Source organism: Polypterus senegalus, chromosome 8 (assembly GCF_016835505.1).
Source record: "Polypterus senegalus isolate Bchr_013 chromosome 8, ASM1683550v1, whole genome shotgun sequence".
In the NCBI taxonomy this organism is placed as follows: domain Eukaryota; kingdom Metazoa; phylum Chordata; class Cladistia; order Polypteriformes; family Polypteridae; genus Polypterus; species Polypterus senegalus.
The window spans coordinates 13,455,616-13,477,964 of record NC_053161.1 but is presented as its reverse complement, the minus strand read 5'-3'; the positions used below and the strand labels follow the sequence as shown (position 1 = coordinate 13,477,964).

General features: G+C 40.4%; 1 protein-coding gene across 3 annotated transcripts in view; it reads right to left on the bottom strand.

The window, feature by feature from the left end:
- The window catches only part of LOC120533799 (protein mono-ADP-ribosyltransferase PARP11-like), a 58,306-nt gene extending 36,628 nt beyond the window's left edge, over positions 1-21,678 (bottom strand). The window contains exons 1-6 of one of the 3 annotated variants that reach the window (XM_039760760.1): positions 21,554-21,626; positions 19,457-19,614; positions 13,135-13,255; positions 12,925-13,042; positions 2,091-2,166; positions 396-465 (exon numbers count right to left, since the gene is read on the bottom strand). In XM_039760760.1, the coding sequence (XP_039616694.1) occupies positions 396-465; positions 2,091-2,166; positions 12,925-13,042; positions 13,135-13,233 (363 nt within the window). In that variant the 5' untranslated portion in view covers positions 13,234-13,255; positions 19,457-19,614; positions 21,554-21,626. The other 2 variants (XM_039760758.1, XM_039760759.1) reach the window with 2 other exon arrangements.
- Positions 21,679-22,349: the final 671 nt, after the last annotated feature.

Sequence of the window (22,349 nt, the reverse complement as noted above, 5' to 3'; positions counted from 1 at the left end):
CCAGTAATATTTATTGGAAAGAGCATCTACCTGGGTTAATCACTCTGTTTGAATAAACATGCCACTCCACAAAGATATAATTTATTCAGAATATGAAAGATTCTTTTATAGTAAACAATATTTTTTCAAACAGTTTTTAATAGATATTGCAATTAAACAAAACACATAAAATAAAATATGAGACTACTTAAAAATCAAAACTTCACTTCAAGGCGAAGATGGGAAATATGGATCTGGAGGATACCTCTTAAGATTTAAACTGGGTGGGAAAACTATGGCCAACAGGAATATAATGGGGTTTAACAGAGTGAAAAAAAATATTTACAGACCAGATATTAAAAGTTAGGATTCTGTATATTTGCAAACTACACTACATCAAAAATGTAATGTTTTACCTGATAAGGTTCATCTGTAACATTTTCCCAATGAGATGGAGCAGGTACTGATACATTATCACAGACATACCTATGTTGCAAAAGAAAAGTAAAGCAAATCTAATTGAGCATTTTGAGTAAATCTGTTGTAAAAAATGGCCTACGTACAGTCATCCTCTCTAGTCAAGGAATATAAGAGGCAGCATGGATAGCAAAACAGTGCTGGGAAAGAAGATGTAAAAGGTGACATGAAGGGTGTCTAACTAAAAGAAATCATACACTTAATCCTTTAAATAATAACATGGGTAAACAGTGGCCACCTGAGGCAACATTAGTATAGCTATGGATTACCAAGGAAGACTGAAAGAAAATTTGCTTAATATACCAAAGTAAGTGGAGGGCAGATAAAACGCTACAGAAAGAATTTATAGGCTAACAGAATAGCAGACCAAGAGTAGTTATAGTTGCTTTGCTCTTTAACTACCTATTTTAGGGGAAGTGCAAACAATCTTGGATTTGTGTGCAGAAACACAAAGAAACTTTAGACCAGAAAAAGTGTTTCCATGTTTACCACAAAAATTAGCCACCACATTATCTTTGAGATGAGACCTCAAGTGGTATGGAAGCACTAGGCTGAAATCCAAGAAAGCTAGTGTGGAGGCAAGTAAAAAAAAAAAATTAAGGTTTTATGTGGAAAAGTTTGTCAACCACTTAGTGACTGACTTGTATTATTACAATCTATTAATATCAGTAAAACAAGACTGACATTTTATTTAAGTTTGCCTACAAAAAGTTCTAATTTGTTTGACTTAGTTAGGATGGATATTATGTTGGAGATAGATGCAGCATATTGCCTTCTAGGTCTTAAAAAGTTTTTCGACAAGATAGTGAAAGCTTTCTCTGACATTCTCTATTAAAATTCTTTGGAATAAAGTAAAAACAAAGTTATTTTGAAAATAAATGACTTTTTCATTATTCTTACTTTAAAAATTCTGCACATTGTACTCATTATATATTTTGTTACAGGGTTAAGTTAATTTGGTTAGGAATAGGAAACCTATTTTTAAATTTAAAGAAATGGCTACTTTCACTTTATGGTATGGGGAATATTCAACCCTATTCACCTCGATCATTAATGCACTTTCTGAAAACATAAATGTGGAGCCAACAGGAGTAACAAAGTACAACTAAATTTAAATATTAAAAATTCAAATACTCTTAAAATGTACTGAAGGAATAGTTTTTGGAATGAGTCTGCTGTGCACCAGCTACAACTGTTTTAAGACAATAACTGTTAGCTTTTATGACTAAACATATTAGTATCACATAGTGACAGACTAAATGAAAATGACATCTTCCAATATGTAGAGCCAAGGAAAATAATAACTATATCACATGAAATTCTTATTAATTTACTAAATATGGAGATTAAGAAATTGTAAGAATGAAGAAAACATGATTTTTACAGAGATACACTGGCAAAAGAACAAAGGTTAAAAAAATCTTTAAAAAAGTATCTATAACGTTCTAGTTTGGTAAAAAAAAAAATGTATCTATAACATGTTCTAGTTTGGTAAAAAAAAAAAAAAAGTATTTATAACATGTTCTAGTTTGGCAGTCCTATGTCATATTACAATATGAAAACTAAGACAAAAATCTGATAAACAGTAACTGAGAGTGAGCAAGATATTTTCAATTTAATGTAGCTATACTCACCTAAATGTTGTTAATCTATAAGGAGCTCGCTTTACAGGATGCTGTCTTCCTGTTGTTTTATTAATTAGCTTCATTTCTTTAAAAAAGAAGACAACAAAACATTACTACTTACTAAATAAGTATATAAAATATACTTATATATTATACTTACATCCATCAGTTTTCTAGACCTTTTAATCTAGTTCAGGGCCATAGGGAGGCAGTGGAAATCGTTTCACTTGGCACAAGACAAGAATCAACCATGGACAGGGTTCCAGTCTATTAAAGAACACATTCACACACACACACATTTTGTTTATTAGTGTACTAGTGTGTTAAATTCTTCAGTTAACTTGACAGGGTGCCACTCTATCAAACTCAAACATGCATGCCCCCCGAGTGCCAGTTTAGAGTCTCCAGTTAACTTGAAACGATTGTCTCTGAGGATGTAAGATGAAAACCTATCCATGCTTTTTGTCACCTCGTGACATGACCATTGCAACGCAGTGTTGTTTTGCATCCCTGGTCAGAGCCTAAACAAGCTGTAATATATACAAAATTCAGCAGCAAAGATGGTTACACATTTAAACCCTTGGGAGTATATTACTCCTTTATTTTTAAAATTACATTGCCTACCTGCCCCTTTCTGTATTCAATATAAACTTCTCCTTTTAGTCTTTAAGTCTCTTTATTGTTTAGCCCAACCTTACTTGTCTTCTTTATTATGTCCATATATTCTATCATGTTCATTTTGTTCTTCTGACTTGCTTTTAACCATTCCACTGTGCAGATTGAGCACTATGGGTGATAGGGATTTTACTGTATCAGGACCGCAATTAAGGAATACCCTGCCATTGAAACGCTGTACATGTACCTCACTCAGTTTTTAAATCTAAACTTAAAATGCATCTTTTTAACATTCTTTTTTGTTCATTTTTTAATTATGTTTATATATTGGACTTCTGATGTTACATATATTTGATGTATAGTGTCCTCGGGTACCTTGAAAGGTGCTTTTAAATAGTTTCTTCTTCTTATTATTATTATTATTAAAACCAGAATACTTGTAAGAAAACTCACTCAAACACTGACAGAATAGGCACACTCCACAGGTACAAATACTGGGTGTGTCATCTGAACTCAGGACACTGGACTCACGAGGCAACAGACTATACTGCAACCAACAGAAGAAAAAAAAATAGTATGTTACTTCAGAATTATTCAGAGGGATGTCTGATTTTAGATTAGTTAAGGTAATGATTTTTGTGATTTGATGATATATTTTAGCAATTTCTTCCACATGTGCCATGTTAAATTACAGGTATTGAATAAATGAGCTAATTGGGATGCTAACATACATCCAACACTAAAAAATTAACAGGGAAAAAAATATTTACCATGAAAATAATTTCTCCTTTGAGAGCCATTCATATCAGTAAGTAAACCAACATTATGTATGTACAAAAGTCTGAGCACACAATGCTCAACAAAGTGGTCCTTCGAGCCAGATATAATGTGTACCAGCATCCATGGCAGCATCCAGTGAGACCTAGTAGGAACCACTAACACGTACCCTCCATCCAAGTTGGACCTGCCACATTGCAGGACATCTGGAGGACTACATACTCGATTATAATCCCAGGAATGATTATGGAGCAGCAGAATTTAGGGAATCAGAGGATACTCAATGGCAATTTATGCAGGAACGATGGAGGGATCTCGCCTGTGGATGGTGGAGCTTCAGGACAAGATGGATTCTGCAGCAAACTCTTCTGCCAGGACATTATCTCTAAAAAGGAAGTCCATCAATCCACAAACAGGGACCTATCCACTTATGAACTGCCCACAACCACAATCTCACATTCAGCGTAGCTCAAGCTTGCCTTTGCTTGAACCCAGAAGTCCTCATTCACAGCTAGCTGCCACTCTCCATGAGTCAGTTAAAGAGTTATCATAATGCTACTTGAACATGAAGACCCCTTGCAAACAAATTTCTAAAAGTGTGCATCACCAGCCTATCAGAGAGCCATGTCTGTACCAGCCAAAATTTGAATCTTAATGTATCCCTCCTTCTGCCCCGTCAATGGCCACAATTACAGCAACCTATATACTCAATACCTCATCTAGCACAATCCTATGCGCCTCTGTCCTCCATACAGTATCCACAACAGGTATCAAAGTCTCCAGAAGGACAAGTTAGGGCACTTAATCAGCCTGTACTGGATTCTAATTTACAAAGCTTAATGCAAATGGCCATTGTCATCATTTGGCATTCCAAAACCCAATCTCCCTACATTCAGCTCAGGTAAACAGACTGACTTTATCTTATTGTAAAAGGGATTACACAGTCTTCTGGGATCTCGTCCTCACCTTACAGAAAGCTACAAATTAGAGGTATTGCTTGATCACCTTAAGTTCCCCTTGGCACTGTAGGTTGCTAAGAGATATTTACATGACCCTAAATCTTACATCAGTGCTATCCAAGCCCTACAACAGAGATATGGTCAACCATGGCAATTAATTCAAGCAGAACTGGCTGCCATTTTGAACCCTCCTGCAGTAAGATCAGGGGATGCTAAAGTTATTGAACACATTACACTGTCAAGTAGGTTTTCTGAGCTCATTAAGTGGTGCGGCTGACATTGAGCTTCATTGTGGATCCCATGTTGTTAGGCTGCTTACAAAACTGTCACCAAATTATAGAGATGACTTTGCAGAACATTGTGTAATATGTGACATTTGGCACAAACCAGACAAATGTACACTGAAGAAACCATATTCGACCTGTGTGGAACAATATCTTCAGGTTCTCGATGATGTAGCACAAGTTAGCAATCAAAGTATTCTTACAATCAGTGCCTCCTCCAGTATGTTGTACATCAATCACAGCCATCACTCCAGTAAGGTTATACTAAAGGTTGTCCAGGTAATACTGTCAAATAGCAAGAAGACCCTTAATACTTATGCTGTACTTGATGATGAATCTAAACGCACAATTACCTTACCAGCAGGTGTAAGACAGCCTGGGCTCGGTGGAAGAAAGGAGCTTTTAGAACTGAAAACCATCTGTCAGGATGTCATACAATTAAAGGGTGCAACAGTGGAATTTGCAATATCAGTGGCCAGTAACAGCACAGTATCAGCAACGCGTTTAACTTAATTTAGCAGAGCAATTGTGCCCTCTAGAATTTCTTCAAAGAAAGTATAAGCACATAAACAAAAATTCAACCAATGGTTCTCACTGGGTCTGACCATCCACACCTAATTACACCCATTATGTCAGTGCACCAATGATCCCCAGGGGACCAGTTGCTGTATGTACCCAATTGGGCTGGACTTTACAAGGCTCAGCTGAATTCTTCCACCGGCCTTATGGTGAGGTTTCATGTATGCACAGTTTAAGTCAGCAACCTATTCATTACCTCCATCATCATGCAGAGAGACTGTGGCAACTAGACATCCTTCCATTCCGTCAGGAGAAAGATGTGACTAGGTCTAAACAAGACAAAGAAGCTATGGAGATGCTTGAAACTAAAACTACCTGTGTTAAAGTTAATGGAGTACAGAGGTATGCCACACTTCTGTTATGGAAGAAAACCATTCCCCTCCTTTTACATCTCCATCAGCAGTAATGAGCCTTTTGAGAAGTACTGAATGACAGCTAATAGTAGTTTCTGAGAGAGCTAGTGAATATAATAAAGAGGTTAACAAACATCTGGACTATGGATATGTTGTGAAGATTACCAGCTTAGAGGTAAGCGAATCTCCCAATTCTTGGTATATCCCACCCCACCTTGTCCATCCAGCCATCCATCATCTTCCACTTATCCGGGGTCGGGTCGCTTAAGCAGAGAGGCCCAGACTTCCCTCTCCCCGGCCACTTCTTCCAGCTCTTCCGGGAGAATCCCATATGCTTCCCAGGCCAGCCGGGAGACATAGTCCCTCCAGCGTGTCCTGGGTCTTCCCCGTGGCCTCCTCCCAGTTGGACGTGCCCGGAACACTTCACCAGGGAGGCGTCCAGGAGGCATCCTGATCAGATGCCCGAGCCACCTCATCTGACTCCTCTCGATGCGGAGGAGCAGCGGCTCTACTCTGAGCCCCTCCCAGATGACTGAGCTTCTCACCCTATCTTTAAGGGAAAGCCCAGACACCCTGCGGAGGAAACTCATTTCAGTCGCTTGTATTCGCGATCTCGTTCTTTCGGTCACTACCCACAGCTCATGACCATAGGTGAGGGTAGGAACGTAGATTGACTGGTAAATTGAGAGCTTTGCCTTATGGCTCAGCTCTTTTTTCACCATGACAGACCGATGCAGAGCCCGCATCACTGCCACACCCATCCGCCTGTCAATCTCACGGTCCATTCTTCCCTCACTCGTGAACAAGACCCCGAGATACTTGAACTCCTCCACTTGGGGCAGGATCTCTCCCCCAACCCTGAGAGGGCACTCCATCATCCCAGCCGCTTCACACTCAGCTGCGAACCGCTCCAGAAAGAGCTGAAGATCACGGCCTGATGAAGCAAACAGGACATCATCATCTGCAAAAAGCAGTGACCCAATCCTGAGTCCACCAAACCAGACCCCTTCAACACCCTGGCTGCACCTAGAAATTCTGTCCATAAAAGTTATGAACAGAATCGGAGACAAAGGGCAGCCCTGGCGGAGTCCAACTCTCACTGGAAACGGGCTTGACTTACTGCCGGCAATGCGGACCAAGCTCTGACACCGGTTGTACAGGGACCGAACAGCCCTTATTAGGAGGTCTGGTATCCCATACTCCCGGAGCACCCCCCACAGGATTCCCCGAGGTACATGGTCGAACACCTTTTCCAAGTCCACAAAACACATGTAGATTGGTTGGGCAAACTCCCATGCACCCTCCAGGATTCTTCTAAGGGTGTAGAGCTGGCCCACTGTTCCGCGACCAGGACGAAAACCACACTGTTCCTCCTGAATCCGAGGTTCGACTATCTGATGGACCCTCCTCTCCAGAACCCCTGCATAGACTTTTCCAGGAAGGCTGAGGAGTGTGATCCCTCTGTAGTTTTTACAGAGGGGGACCACCACCCCGGTCTGCCAATCCAGAGGCACTGTCCCCGATGTCCATGTGATGTTGCAGAAACGTGTCAACCAAGACAGTCCTACAACATCCAGAGCCTTGAGGAACTCCGGGCGTATCTCATCCACCCCAGGGGCCCTGCCACCAAGGAGTTTTTTGACCACCTCGGTAAGCTCAGTCCCAGAGATGGGAGAGCCCACCTCAGAGTCCCCAGGCTCTGCTTCCTCATTGGAAGGCATGTTAGTGGGATTGAGGAGGTCTTCGAAGTACTCTCCCCATCGACCCACAATGTCCCGAGTCGAGGTCAGCAGCGCACCATCCCCACCATATACGGTGTTGACACTGCACTGCTTCCCTCCTGAGACGTCGGACGGTGGACCAGAATCTCCTCGAAGCAGTCCGAAAGTCATTCTCCATGGCCTCTCCAAACTCCTCCCATGCCTGAGTTTTTGCCTCAACAACAACCGAAGCGCTGCTCGCTTGGCCTGCCGGTACCTATCAGCTGCCTCCAGAGACCCACAGGACAAAAAGGTCCTATAGGACTCCTTCTTTAGCTTGACGGCATCCCTCACCGCCGGTGTCCACCAACGGGTTCGGGGGTTGCCGCCGACAGGCACCACCACCTTACGGCCACAGCCCGGTCAGCCGCCTCAACAATAGAGGCACGGAACATGGCCCATTCGGACTCAATGTCCCCCACCTCCCTCGGGACATGGTTGAAGTTCTGCCAAAGGTGGGAGTGGAAGCTACTTCTGACAGGGGACTCTGCCAGCCGTTCCCAACAGACCCTCACAACACGTTTGGGCCTACCAGGTCTGACCGGCATCTTCTCTTCACCTGAGTGTCCAAGACATATGGCCGTAATTCCGATGACACGACCACAAAGTCAATCATCGAACTGAGGCCTAGGGTGTCCTGGTGCCAAGTGCACATATGAACACCCTTATGCTTGAACATAGTGTTCGTTATGGACAATCTGTGACGAGCACAGAAGTCCAATAACAAAACACCACTCGGGTTTAGATCGGGGGGGCCATTCCTCCCAATCACGCCCTTCCAGGTCTCACTGTCATTGCCCACATGAGCATTGAAGTCTCCCAGCAGAACGAGGGAATCCCCAGAAGGTATGCCCTCTAGCACCCCCTCCAGAGACTCCAAAAGGGTGGATACTCCAAACTGCTGTTCGGCGCATACGCACATACAACAGTCAGGACCCTTCCCCCCACCTGAAGGCGGAGGGAGGCCATGCTCTCGTCCACCGGGGTAAACCCCAAAGCACAGGCCCCAAGTCGGGGGGCAATAAGTATGCCCACACCTGTTCGGCACCTCTCACCGGGGTCAAATCCAGAGTGGTAGAGAGTCCAGCCCCTCTCAAGGAGATTGGTTCCAGAGTCCAAGCTGTGTGTCAAGGTGAGTCCGACTCGTATATCTAGCCGGAACCTCTCGACCTTGCGCACTAGCTCAGGCTCCTTCCCCTTCAGAGAGGTGACATTCCACGTCCCAAGAGCCAGTTTCTGTAGCCGAGGATCAGACCGCCAAGGTCTCCGCCTTCGGCTACCACCCAACTCACACTGCACCCAACCTCCTTGGCCCCTCCCATAGGTGGTGAGCCCATGGATAATAATGCTAGACTGGTATTCAATTGTTCATTTGTCTACCAGAATAAATAACACAACAGTCTGCTCCCAGATCCATCTCTGAGCCTATCATTTCTTGGAGTTCTTCTGAGGTTCTAAAAATACCCAGTTAGCTGTCAGTGGAGACATTTGTGCCATGTTTCAATAGATTAGACTTCTTCCAGAAGATCAGCCAGTATTAGGGTTTATCTGGAGAGAGAGCTGGATGGAAGTCGCTCTCCAGCCATATAAGAGTGATGTATCTTACCTTTCAGCACAACCTGCAGCCCTTGCAGTGTGATTTTTGTCCTGCAGAAGCGCATCAGGGAGCATGTTAAAGGGAATGAAGCAGTCGTGAACGCCGTACATAATGCATTGTATGCTGATAACTGCCGCCAGTCATTTCAGTCTCCTCTCCAAACTAAGCAGTTTATTGATCAGTGTCGGGTGCTGCTGTCAGAAGGTTTGATATCAGGCAGTGGGCCAGTAACATACCAGATGTGATCACTAACTTGCCCCAAGACGCAAGGTCAGAATCATGTGAGCAATGACTTGCCTTCAACAGCATATACCCAGAAGAATCAACCTTAGGATTATGTTGGGATTGTTCCCCAGACACATTGGGTTACAAATTCAAATCTACTCATTATGATCAGCCCACCATAAAGAATATCTACAAGGTTCTCACCAGTCAGTATGACCCAATAGGATATCTCATTCCCTTCACCACTCGAGCATAGATCCTGGTACAGGCCCTTTGGAAAAAGGAACGAGATTTTGGGATGAACCAATCGCCAATGACCTTCTCCAAGCATGGAATGAATGGGAGAATGAATTGCTGCACATATCCAAGATTGTCATCCCACACCATTATAATTCGGGCATGAATTTAGCCAAAGCTGCCATGGACTTGCATGTGTTCTGTGATGCTTCCCAGGAAGCATACGGCTCTATTGCATACCTCTTGGTAGAAGGTGCTCAAAGGAATATACAGGTGTCCTTTTTAATGGCAATCACAGGTAGCACCTAAGAAACAGCTGTCAGTGCCACATTTGGAGCTCTGTGCTGCATTAATAGGTGCACAGCTTTCAAAGCTGCTGCATACAGAACTCTCGGTTTCTATTAGAAGTATAGTTCTGTAGACTGACTCCACCACAGTACTGAACTGGCTTAACTCCAAGTCCTGCCACTACAAAGTGTTTGTGGGAACATGTATTGCAGAAATTCAGGAACCCACATGTTCTGCAGAATGGGGATATGTTGAATCTGCAGAGAATCCTGCTGATGACATTACTAGAGGGAAGACCTTGTTTTCATTATCTCAAATGAGCAGGTGGAATCAGGGTCCTTCTTTTCTTTTCCTGTTATCGGATTATTGCCTGGAAACCCCTAAGCCTATTAATACTGGGTCTCACGAAATAAAGAAATCCTTGTTTTGTGGTTTGACCTCAGTAGCTGAGAAAACATTGCCTGATCTTTCTTGGTTTACAACATGGGAAGATCTGATTCAGGCCACTCATTTATCTGTAAATGGGGTGGCTGCAGTGAATCAATTAAAGTTGAAGTTGTTGTTTTGAAGACAGCCTAATGGGAAAGTTTTCCAGAAGAAGTAAAATTGCTAAGTGAAGGTGATACAGTGCAAAAAACTAGCCATTTATGCAATTTATCTCCTCAGTAAGATAAGAAGTTGAATTTAATCTGAGTTGGAGGTAGCCTCCACAAAGCTTCAGAATTAGTGGAGGATGAAATACATGCTATTGTGCTGTCACCTGATCATATTATAACTATAAATGTGATTTGTGATTATGACGAATGTTTACTTCACCCTGGGCCAGAGAAAGTATTTGCTGAAATTCTGAGAACTTACTGGATACTTCAGGGAAGACAGGCCATCAGAGGTCAACAACAACAGTGTGTTGAATGTCGGAAGTGGCATGGTCAGCCTGTCATTCCCAAGATGGCAGATCTTCCAAATGCATGTCTATGCATACAAAAAACACCTTTTTGGTCTACGTGAGTGGACTGCTTTGGTCCAGGTATGAGTAAAATAGGAAGAAGGTTAGAAAAGTGCTGGGGCATCATTTTTAAGTGTCTCACTATTGTATATGTTTATTAAGACCTCATTCCCAGGATGGACACAGATTAATTTCTTCTAGCTCTCATAAGATTCATAGCTCGTCGTGGTAAGCTTTATCAGATTGTGGATGATAGAGGAACTAACTTTCTACGTGGTGACCAAGAACTTAAAGAAGCATTTGTCACTATGGATCCTGCACTTCAGGAACAACATGCAAGGCAAAGTATAGTTATATTTCAATCCACCCAATACTCCTCATTTTGTAGGAACTAAAAATTAGATTGGTGAAAAACTCACTACATATCGTCCTCAAGGACCACATTGTGTCAGAGGAAGTTTTCCAAACAGTGCTAGTGGAAGTGGAGGGCATTCTCAACGCCAAACCTCTTGGATATGTTTCTTTTGATACAGCTGATGTATATCTCTTGCTCATGGGGCGGCGGGACGCTTCCTTACCACAAGCAGTCTATGGAGCTACTGATTTATTGGGACATTGTCGTGGGAAACACAGCCAGGTTTTGGCTGACAATGTCTGTCTAACTTTACCAGGTGTTACTTTTCTGACTTGCAACAAAGACATAAATGGAAGAACTCCTCATCCTCCTTGAACGTGGGACAGGTTGTTCTGATCATTGATCCACAGTTAACTAGGGATTTTTGGCCTGTTGGTAAGGTCAGTAAAGTTATCCCTTATAATTTGCGTTGCTGAAGTCAAAGTGAAGGATCATATTTATACTCGTCCAGTGAGTAAGCTTATAGAGCTGCCGGAAATACCAGATGAATGACATGGACCCATTTAAGTATTTCAGATTTGTTGCTCAAATTTGGAGGAGGCTGTACAAAAGTCTGAGCATGCTGTCTGTTGCATCATCACACTCACAGTTTATGCATGAGCATGTGTTAGTTCTGTACCTCATACACAGAAACGCTGTACTTCCAGGAGTCTTGCATGTTGCCTGCCGCATTTGTTTGATTGTTTGTTGATTTTTTGTGCATCTGTTTGATATAAGTTATACACTTTGTTGCTAATTTTATTAGAATAGAACAATTTTTCTGCAAGTAATGATAAAGCTATGTTTTACTAATGTGTTCAGGCAACCCTTTATATCAAACTGGCAGTATTCAGTTTAATGTTAAAAACTGTAAAAAGTACATTCAGAAATGTGGTTTCTTTGTTGATATATAAGAGCTTCTAGAACACAGACTTGGTAATTGCTGTTTAAGTAGTGATTTGTTCATGTCTGTACAGTGCTAATGCATTTGTTAACTTCTATTGCATTTGGTAACTTCTATTCAGTGCCTTTGCCAAGGATGGCACGTCATAGTGCTCTATTAATTTCAGCCACCATCTACTGACCTTTTTGGGTATTACTTGTTTTTAGCAATTTGTGGGCTTTTATTTTTGTGACAGTTATTTAATGTTATTATATTTGTTCTGTTTCAGAAACCAAACACACGTTTATCTACTGTGGCAGATCGCTGGATCCCTTACTTGGCTGAGATGCCTGGAGTATGGAAGGACTGGGGGAAGAGAGTATTTGCAAGACTGTTTCTCCCCCTGACCGAGAGAGGACAGCCCCCTTGGCTTGCAGTGGGGCCACGGGTTGTAAGCATGAAAGCTCCACCCTGCTGGGGTCGATGGCCTCTGCCAGGGGGCACCTGGACTTTTATAGGGTCCTATTCTGAGTGTGGCGGAAGGGCTGCCAGAAGATGCTTGTTGGGCACCTGGAGTCCTTCTGGGTGCCGTATAAAAGGAGCCAGTTACCACCACCCAATGGCCAGAGCCTAAGGAGGAGTGGAGGCAAAAGGGACTGTGTTGGGCTCTGTCTGTGCTTGTGGCAACAGGATCAATAAACCATGTGTTGTGTACTAAACCAGAGTCCTGCCTGTCTGGGTCTGTGTAGGGTGGCTGTACATGCCCTGGGCTTCATATCTGCTAATAAATATTTAGGTTTATAAAGCCACTGCAACGAATCCTTCCTTTGCAACGTTCATCAGTCATTCTACATTAATTCTGGTCTGCTTCACCCTTCTTATCAAGGATTAGTGTCACACTACTGTTTAACAATGTATTATTTAGGAAATAAACCATATACTGTACCTGAAAAGTTCAAACAGTATTCATATTGGTTGGCAAAAAGGATTATGGTGCCACCGCCATTATTTCTGTAATACTCCTCAATTTTGTTACTGGTCATTAATTGATAACTTGATTCATTCTGTAAAGATATACAGTAAACGTACATTACAATATACAATTTTAATAGGACCCATCCACCATTCCAGATATAAAGACAGCTTAATGTCATACATCAAACATGTGCCACACTCCACACTCCGCCAAGTAGAACCAACACCATGGTACATCAGAGGTGTCCATGTTTTCCACCTGAGAATTCCAGACATCCATTTGCGTTCTGATAGATGTTATCCTATAAAATAAAGTGCAAATTTAAACTACAGATAAAAGGTATTTTTTTGATAATGGATAGACATATTTGCATAGTTACAATGGCATGAGAATTCCCTAAGCATAAAACTGTCTTCTTATACAGTATATACACAGAAAATACATGAAGAAAGAATAGCAAGTCAATATCATATAGTGTCTTGTTTTGCTATCTTATCATTTTTTTGTAAAACAAAGTAAAAACTTGTTAAAGAATAGTAATTAATTTGCTTATTTCCATGATAAATTCTACACAAGATAATGATCATATATGGCTTCTTACTACTAATTTATATATGTGCATTTTGAGAAGTTAAATTGGAATTTTTCAGACATTTGTCTTTAAATTCAAGTACAGTATACAGGATGCATGTATGCCATAATTTCAATTACCTCATTTCTGTGGTAAAATCTAATGGACCATGAACTCAAAGTTTATTTTGTCCTGGAACACCAATAACTTGAATTTTGAATTTCCTGTTCTCCGTCAACAACTAGTCATAAGTTTTGCTAACTGTATTTTCAGTTGTCATTTATTTGATTGCAGATGTGATATTACACAGGTATATGCCAGGTTATGTAATTTATATCAGATTTATAAAATATACAGTGGATTAAACTGAATTAACTGCATATAAGAAAACTTTGGTAGCCTTCTTTAACTTGCTCAGTACAATTCAGGACTGCAGGGGCCAGTGCACTGAAATGAATGTAAGCACTGCCACTGCATGGTTTAGCAGTCTGCCCCAGGGTATGCTCAACCACACACCACCACTAGACCGTTTTAACGTAGCCAATTAACCTTACCTGAATGTGGGAAGAGGGAAGCTAAAAAAAAAACCCACCACACTCAAACACACAAGGAGAATGTGTAAACTGAGGTAACAACTATAATTGCACTGCACTGGCAATCGGAGGATTGCCGGTTCGAATCCCGTAAATGCCAAAAGGGACTCGGCTCTGTTGGGTCCTTGAGCAAGGTTCTTAACCTGCAATTGCTGAGAGCTTTAAGTAGTGAGAAAAGCACTATATAAATGCAAAGAACTATTATTATTCTTATTATTAATTGGGATCCAAACCCAAGAAGCTATAGTGATGCTTGAAAGTTTGTGAACCCTTTAGAATTTTAGAAAGTATGACCTAAAACATCAGATTTTCACTCAAGTCCTAAAAGTAGATAAAGAGAAACCAGTTAAACAAATGAGACAAAAATATTATACTTGGTCATTTATTTATTAAGGAAAATGATCAAATATTACATATTTGTGAGTGGCAAAAGTATGTGAACCTTTGTTTCAGTATTTGGTGTGACACCCCCTTTGCAGCAATAACTGCAACTAAACGTTTCTGGTAACTTATGATCATTCCTGCACACTAGCTTGGAGGAATTTTAGCCCATTCCTCCGTACAGAACAGCTTCAACTCTGGGATGTTGGTGGGTTTCCTCACATTAACTGCTCGCTTCATGTCCTTCCACAACATTTCAATTGGATTAAGGTCAGGACTTTGACTTGGCCATTCCAAAACGTTAACTTTATTCTTCTTTAACCATTCTTTGGTAGAACGACTTGTGTGCTTAAGGTCGTTGTATTGCTGCATGACCCACCTTCTCTTGAGATTCAGTTCATGGACAGATGTCCTGACATTTTCCTTTAGAATTCTCTGATATAATTCAGAATTCATTGTTCCATCAATGAAGGCAAGTCATCCTGGCCCAGATGCAGCAAAACAGGCCCAAACTATGATACTACCACCACCATGTTTCACAGATGGGATAAGGATCTTATGCTGGAATGCAGTGTTATCCTTTCTCCAAACATTAACGATTTTTACTTAAACCAAATAGTTCTATTTTGGTCTCATCTGTCCACAAAACATTCTTCCAATAGCCTTCTGGTTTGTCCACGAGATCTTTAGCAAACTGCAGACGAGCAGCAATTTTTTTTGGGAGAGCAGTGGCTTTCTCCTTGCAACCCTGCCATGCACAGCATTGTTGTTCAGTGTTCTCCTGATGGTGGACTCATGAACATGAGCCAATGTGAGAGAGGCCTTCAGTTGCTTAGGTTACCCTGGGGTCCTTTGTGACCTCGCCGACTATTACACACCTTGCTCTTGGAGTGGTCTTTGCTGGTCGACCACTCCTGGGGAGGATAACAATGGTCTTGAATTTCCTCCATTTGTACACAATCTGTCTGACTGTGGATTGGTGGAGTCCAAACTCTTTAGAGATGGTTTTGTAACCTTTTCCAGCCTGATGAGCATCAGCAACTCTTTTTCTGAGGTCCTCAGAAATCTCTTTTGTTCGTGCCATGATACACTTCCATCAAACATGTTTTGTGAAGAGCAGAATTTGATACATCCCTGTTCGTTAAATAACACAGGGTGCCCACTCACACCTGATTGTCATCCCATTGATTGAAAACACCTCACTCTAATTTCACCTTCAAACTAACTGCTAATCCTAGAGGTTAACATACTTTTGCCACTCACAAATATGTAATATTCGATCATTTTCCTTAATAAATAAATGACCAAGTATAATATTTTTGTCTCATTTGTTTAACTGGTTTCTCTTTATCTACTTTTAGGACTTGAGTGAAAATCTGATGATGTTTTAGGTCATATTTATGCAGAAATATAGAAAATTCTAAAGGGTTCACAAACTTTCAAGCACCACTGTAGGTGCATGTGGTGGCATCGCTATAATATACATTTGCAAGGAGGTGTATTGGAAAGAGTGACTATTGGACAGATTTACTCATATAATAAATACAGTCTAAAGTTGCATTTTATTCCAAATTCCACAAATTAACTTTCACAACCTAATGATGCATTAACAAGCACTTTACCTTTTCCCAGTATATTTAGCTAGCTTCTTATTGCTGTTATAAGTGAAACAACTAGTGTGAGCAAATTTGCCAATAAAACAGGCAAATACAAAATAATCCAAATAATTAAAGAATTATTTAATGATTCTAAGGACAGCCTTAGCAAAAAAAAAAAAAAAAAGTACAATAACTTAGTTACATAAAAGGTTTGTATCAAATGGTTTATTCAGATAGCTAGCTCATAAAACGTGAAAAGACATGCTTTTATACAATAAATCTTTTTATTCAATCAAATGCTAATAAATATTATGTAGTGTGGAAGACAGGAGTTATTGTTGAGCTGTTCCCAAACCCAGAATAAAAGATAAAGAGAACAAAGTTATTAATGGGGTGTTAATTATTAAACAAGCACACAAAGGGAGGGAACAAATAAATGGGAGTTAATAATAAAATAAGTAAAACAGGAAACAACAAGTCTAATACCTCTCTGGCCCTGGTATACAGTTCAGTTAACAAGTCTTAAGTGGGGGTGCTTACTCACTCACTCTCTCTGACCTCTAGTAAGTACCTCTTTCCTCAGCCTCTGGCCTTTCTTACTTCCACCATTACCATGTTCTTCTTCAGTAGTAGGGTGTTGTACCGTGTTAGTCATTGTGGATGCAATGAGAAGTCAAGCAAAATGTCACCTTTAACTGGTTAAATAAACAGATTACAATATGCAAGCTTTCGGGGCAGCTCAGGCCCCTTCTTCTGGCATGTTGTAGTACAGAAACTGGAGTTCCATGTGTTTATATAGACACTAAGGAAGAAACAGCACCCAAAAACCTTTAAGTGTCTCATCTTCAAAATACAAAATTAACAGACCTCTCCAGCCTAAGATTTATTTATCAGGAGAATAGAACAAAGTGTGGTGAAGATCTGTTGATAAGATAACAATTCAGCAAAGTATTTTTGAAGTTTTTGATGGCTTTTCCTTATAATAGGGATCTTTAGTTCAATCCTGTGGGTCAGTCACAGAGATGTATATAGTGCTCATATCTGGTCATAAAATTCTTGTCTCTATTTAAACCATGTTGTAATGTGCTAAATTTTAGCATCACTTAACCTGACATTCTTTTCTCTCTTGATGTGTCTTGAAGTTGCCCTTAAGCACTGTGACTTTAAAGTCCTTCTCACAGTGTCCATGGCTGTTGAAATCAGCTCCTACAGGAATATCCCTGTTACCATGCTTAATGTGGAACCAGTGTGGATTCATTCTTTGGTGGAGTGTTTGTCCAGTTTCTCATGCACAGTGTAATGTTGGGACATTTCACACAAAGAATTATGTAGACCACATTAGATGACCTGCAGGAAAATTATCCCTTTATGTGATGTTCTGGTCATGATTTACATCTTTTCTTTAGGCAGGGAGAGGTACCATTTTCTGTTGGTTCAACCAGGGAGCTTTGGACACTTAGTTGCTGCAGGTTTGGTGGTTGTCTGTGTGCCAGCATGAGAGGTTCTGGGAATACATCTCTTAGTGTGTCATCATTATTTAGTATTGGCTCAAGTTCTTTTATAATTTTTCGAAGTGCTTCAATATGTGGGTTACAAGTGACAACAAGGGGGATGCAGTTCTTGTTGTCTTTGTTTTTATATAAAAAAAACTCCTTATTGTCAACAAAAAGAAAAAAAGCTGTACAGACTACGAGAGAAAGCTGAACACTTAAAAGCAAAAAACATAGCAACAGACCTGTATTGTTCATTTCTCCTCACATACACCAAATGAAGTAGAGATTTCAGTACTTACAAAGGGACTCTCATTCTGCCCTGCAAAGCCCATTGACAAAATTCAGACTCTGCAGTGATATGGAAGAATTCTATAGAAAACTCAGACTCAAAGAATTTTTCCACAAGAAAGAAAATGACATGTAGTAACCAACAACCAGCTGTTACAACAACCCTAATAAATCTACGTGGACACCAGAACTTGGCAAAAACTCCACTCTGGACAATTACAAAGATTGTTTTGGACAGTGACTCAAACTCTTGCCAGGTGATCCTCTAAGTCTGAGCCAAAGCCCCTTTCACATTTAAAGGTGCTGGCAGCCCCCGGTAACCAGTTCACAATAACAATAGGTAGTAGGGGGTCACACTTAATAAAACAGGCCTCCATGCTACAACCTGTCAAACTTTGGAACTCCAAGTAAAATATATAAAGAAAAAAAAAAAACAGGGGAAGAGTGGTGGCTTTGTGGCTAAAGGATCTGGGCTGGCAACTCAAAGGTTGCTGGTTCAAATACCAGCAGTGATAGAAGGAATGCTACTCAGAAAGGCCACTAAGACAGACCCTTAATCTGCAATTGCTCCTGGAGTGCTGCACAAATAGCTGACCCTGAAACTCTGAGTAAGTTGGCGTATGCGAAAAATAAATTTTGCACACAAGAAATCATAAATGATAAATAAAGGAAAATATACTGTAATGGCACTGACAAGTTACATCAGCCATGGATGAATCACCCAAGTATGAGCTAGCATTACATCACCAGTGGCAGAGGCGTCTATATCAACAGCAAGCCTGAAAAGTTTCATGGCTTTCCAACTAGTGCAGCAAAAGGTGAACAGTCCTTTTAAGGATTGCAAGCCATATAAAGAGCAGAGAATCCATCCATTTTGGGTGCTCATTGCCAATGCTACATTGGTGCCAGAAGCGGGAAGAGAAACCATTCAGTCCGAATTAGCAGAGCTCCGAGTGCCTCAAAAATCTGAAATGGACACACTTGACTCTTCAGAGGAGTTGCTGGAGAATCTGGAGTCTCAAATCTGTAATTTGGAGTACCATTTGTAGCAGCAGTACAGGGAGGAAAACAGAGGAGAGACCACCACCTGTGTAGCTTCACCACCGCTTTTCCATCTGCTAAGGTCCACCACATCATCAGTAGCAGAGGCACCTATATCAACGGCAAGCCTGCAAAGTCCTTTTAAGGATAGAAAGCCACCTCAAACAGCCATGTAAAGAGCAGAGAATCCTGGAGGGTTTTTTTATTTTATTTGAAATACAATATATATTATGCCAGACTTTCTTTTATTGTCAGGGCTTGTAGGATCCAGATCCTTTCACTATGCTGAACTGGAAACAAACTATCCAAAAGACAAAGATTTAATTATTACTTTCTAAAAATAAGACAAGGAAATTAACAGAATGGAAGAGCAGACAAATGAGTAGTAAAATAACTTGCAGGACTGTATGACCAGGGAGGTAAAAAAAGACCCAAGTACAAAAACAAAAAAAGTTACCCAAAATACTTAGTAAAAATGAAAAACTACAAATGACTACCCATATTAAGCAGTAGGTTTTCAATAACAAAATCAATTACCTTGTCTGCTATCCGAATGCCTAGATACCGAATACTGCACAGCATCCTCTGTTATATGTAATGGCCATGCAGAAACTTCACAGACCACGTCCACCTTATGTCAGATACCACAGCCACATGACTGGCAACAGCATTGTTACCATGCAAAACAACTGGCTCTGCCAGTGTTGTAAAGACACATGAAATAATGACAAAAATAAACAAAACGTTATATAATAATGCACAAAATGTTACTGAAATTTAATTTCTAATAATCGGAAAACATTCAAGACACCTTCTCTGTAATGTCTCAGGTTGCCTTACATTCCAGCTTTAACCTTGTATCTCACTAAGACATATACTTAATGAATTGAATATTTATTACATATTTTTCATGGTGAACAAAAATAAATTGAAAAGCAATTAACTAACTCAGAAATCAATTCGAACAACATATTTAAAGTACAGGGAAGGATTTATTTTATTAATACACAAGTTAAAACGTAGTGATAAAAGAATAAGAATATGCAATTTTTAGAAGGCACGATGGTATTATGTGTAAAGGACAGTTATTATGACATTCAGTTTGTATGGGTTTTCTTCTCAAGTCCTAACAGAGGGGGCCTCCAAACTGGCACCATATGAGGTTGTATACGGCAGGGCGATGATTCCTGCGTTGTGCGCTTCATGCTCCTGGGACAAGCGGTGGCCTCCCGATCGTAAAATGAATGAAATGGTATTAAGAAATTTTTTACTTCATAATTAGTTTGCCCTTCAACGGTGATTAATAAAAAATGTTTTCAATGCCTCTGATTAAAGTCATTTCTGTTTTTACATGAGTATTTTATTTATCTTTAAATCAGCAAAATCTGGTGCAACCTTAATAAATCAATCACTTGAATCATCAGACTAACTAAAAATATAAGTGTAAACCGACACCTTTTTTCAATCCACCCAGTGAGTGATGTAAATTACGTTTTCGAAAGCTTTCGGTATGTATTGATGTGCGACTGCGCTCTGTCTCGATGTACTAAATGAGATTCTTCAAAATGACGTCTACAGTCAGAGAAGCACCACCCATCGCAGCCGTCCTTGATCTTAGAATTAACATATTATGATTTTTTTTTTTTTATTCTTTTGACTGTGAACCAGACGGTCTAATTCGTTACTTCACGGTACACTAACCAAAAATTAACTTTCAAAGAATAACCAGCTGTTTAAATAACTAACCATTTACGTCAACGTGTAAAGAGGTATTCGACGCTTGGCAATAATAGGAAATGACAATAAAGATGGAAGTAAAAATCGGGAGTGGTCTCCCCTAGACTTTCTCGTACACTCAGATATGGGGATGGATATCTGCGGAGTAAACCGCAAAACAATGGTCATATTTTTATATTATGCACATTAAAGAACCACCAACGTAAAGAACTATCAACAAAAAATCAAAGCAATAACATATTGAACAATTATAAAAGTTGAATAAATCGGACTCTGCAGCTGCATGAATAAAAGGTAAAGTACCACATCTAGTTAGCGGAAATAGCCCAAAAGTTGATAGAAATGTAAGTTTTGTACCAAAAACTTAACCTAAGTGAAAGCGTACTCTAGTTATCGTGTTTACTCTCACTCTCTCTCACTCACTCACTCACACACACACACACACACACTGTATTTTCGGACTCGGGGAGGTCTAAAACGTCGTGATTCATCAAAATCTCGACATCGAATTTTTGGACGATTACAATACTTTTCCTATACAGTACTTTGTATACGATAAAGTAAAAAAGGGTATTCGACGTTTGTCAACGACAGGATACTAACGCCGATAATAAAGATGAAAGTAAAAAGGTAAGAAGCAGCGGGTTGTGAACTACTGACTTCTCTTAAATGTGTTAATCAATCTTAGTTCAAAGACGGATGATTTTAAGCAGTCAATAAGCACCTGGTATTTCCCCACATTAAGTACAAACGTTCCTAAAACCATTACTCTAGAAAAAGCTCAAACCATTTAAAGAAAATTAATTGTAGAAAAGCACATCCAAAAAGCAGTGGAAAAAACCCAACCACCACAAAGGACAGCAATCCCAAAAATGTTAGTTTTACGTTATGCTTTACCTTACGCGCAGAAACGTACTTGACCAAACGTCTATAACATCGTATACCTAAAACCACAACAATTCCGTTTCTGTGCAAGATACCAACCTAGTGAAGTCCCAAAGCATTAAAGCTATTGGCGCTCTTGCTTCCGTATACGTCACGCCTGACTTACCAATCATGTAGCCTCATGGGTGGTGACAAAATTGGCTCACACGTGGAGAACACATGTGTCAACAAAGAAACTCCGTGTAGAGTGAGACATGGGCGCAGGTTTCAAAACCAGAACCTTCGCTTTTCTTACCAGGATTTATTGCATACCATGTCAGAAGAAAAACTGCAGTCGAATGGGGTTGACTGTTGTTATTTCCAAAAAGTTCTTCAATCGTATCTTTCGACCCCTGTTGCTCATCTGGATTTGCGCACAGCAACATTAAACAACGTAGTTTATATCTGAACATAAATATCAAAAACATACGTGTGCGTAACGCAGTATTCTCAGTGCAATTTAACACGATCTGAGGCCATGGAGAGCTGTTTATCCCGACAAGAAAGCATCCAGTATGTGGTACTAGAGACAGAGCCAAATCATGCATTGGGACAATTTAAAGTCGCCAACTAATCTGACCGCAGCCGTGCAACGGGCGACACTTCAGCACCACACTAATACCTCTGACACGGACGGGTTTAACAATAACAGGGTATTAGACATAATTATACAGTCAGGCAGTCTGAACCATAGGCATACACTATACAAACTGAATTTGTGAGTAATATGGAACTGCTTTGCTATTTGTTATTGTGAAACAAGCAAGAA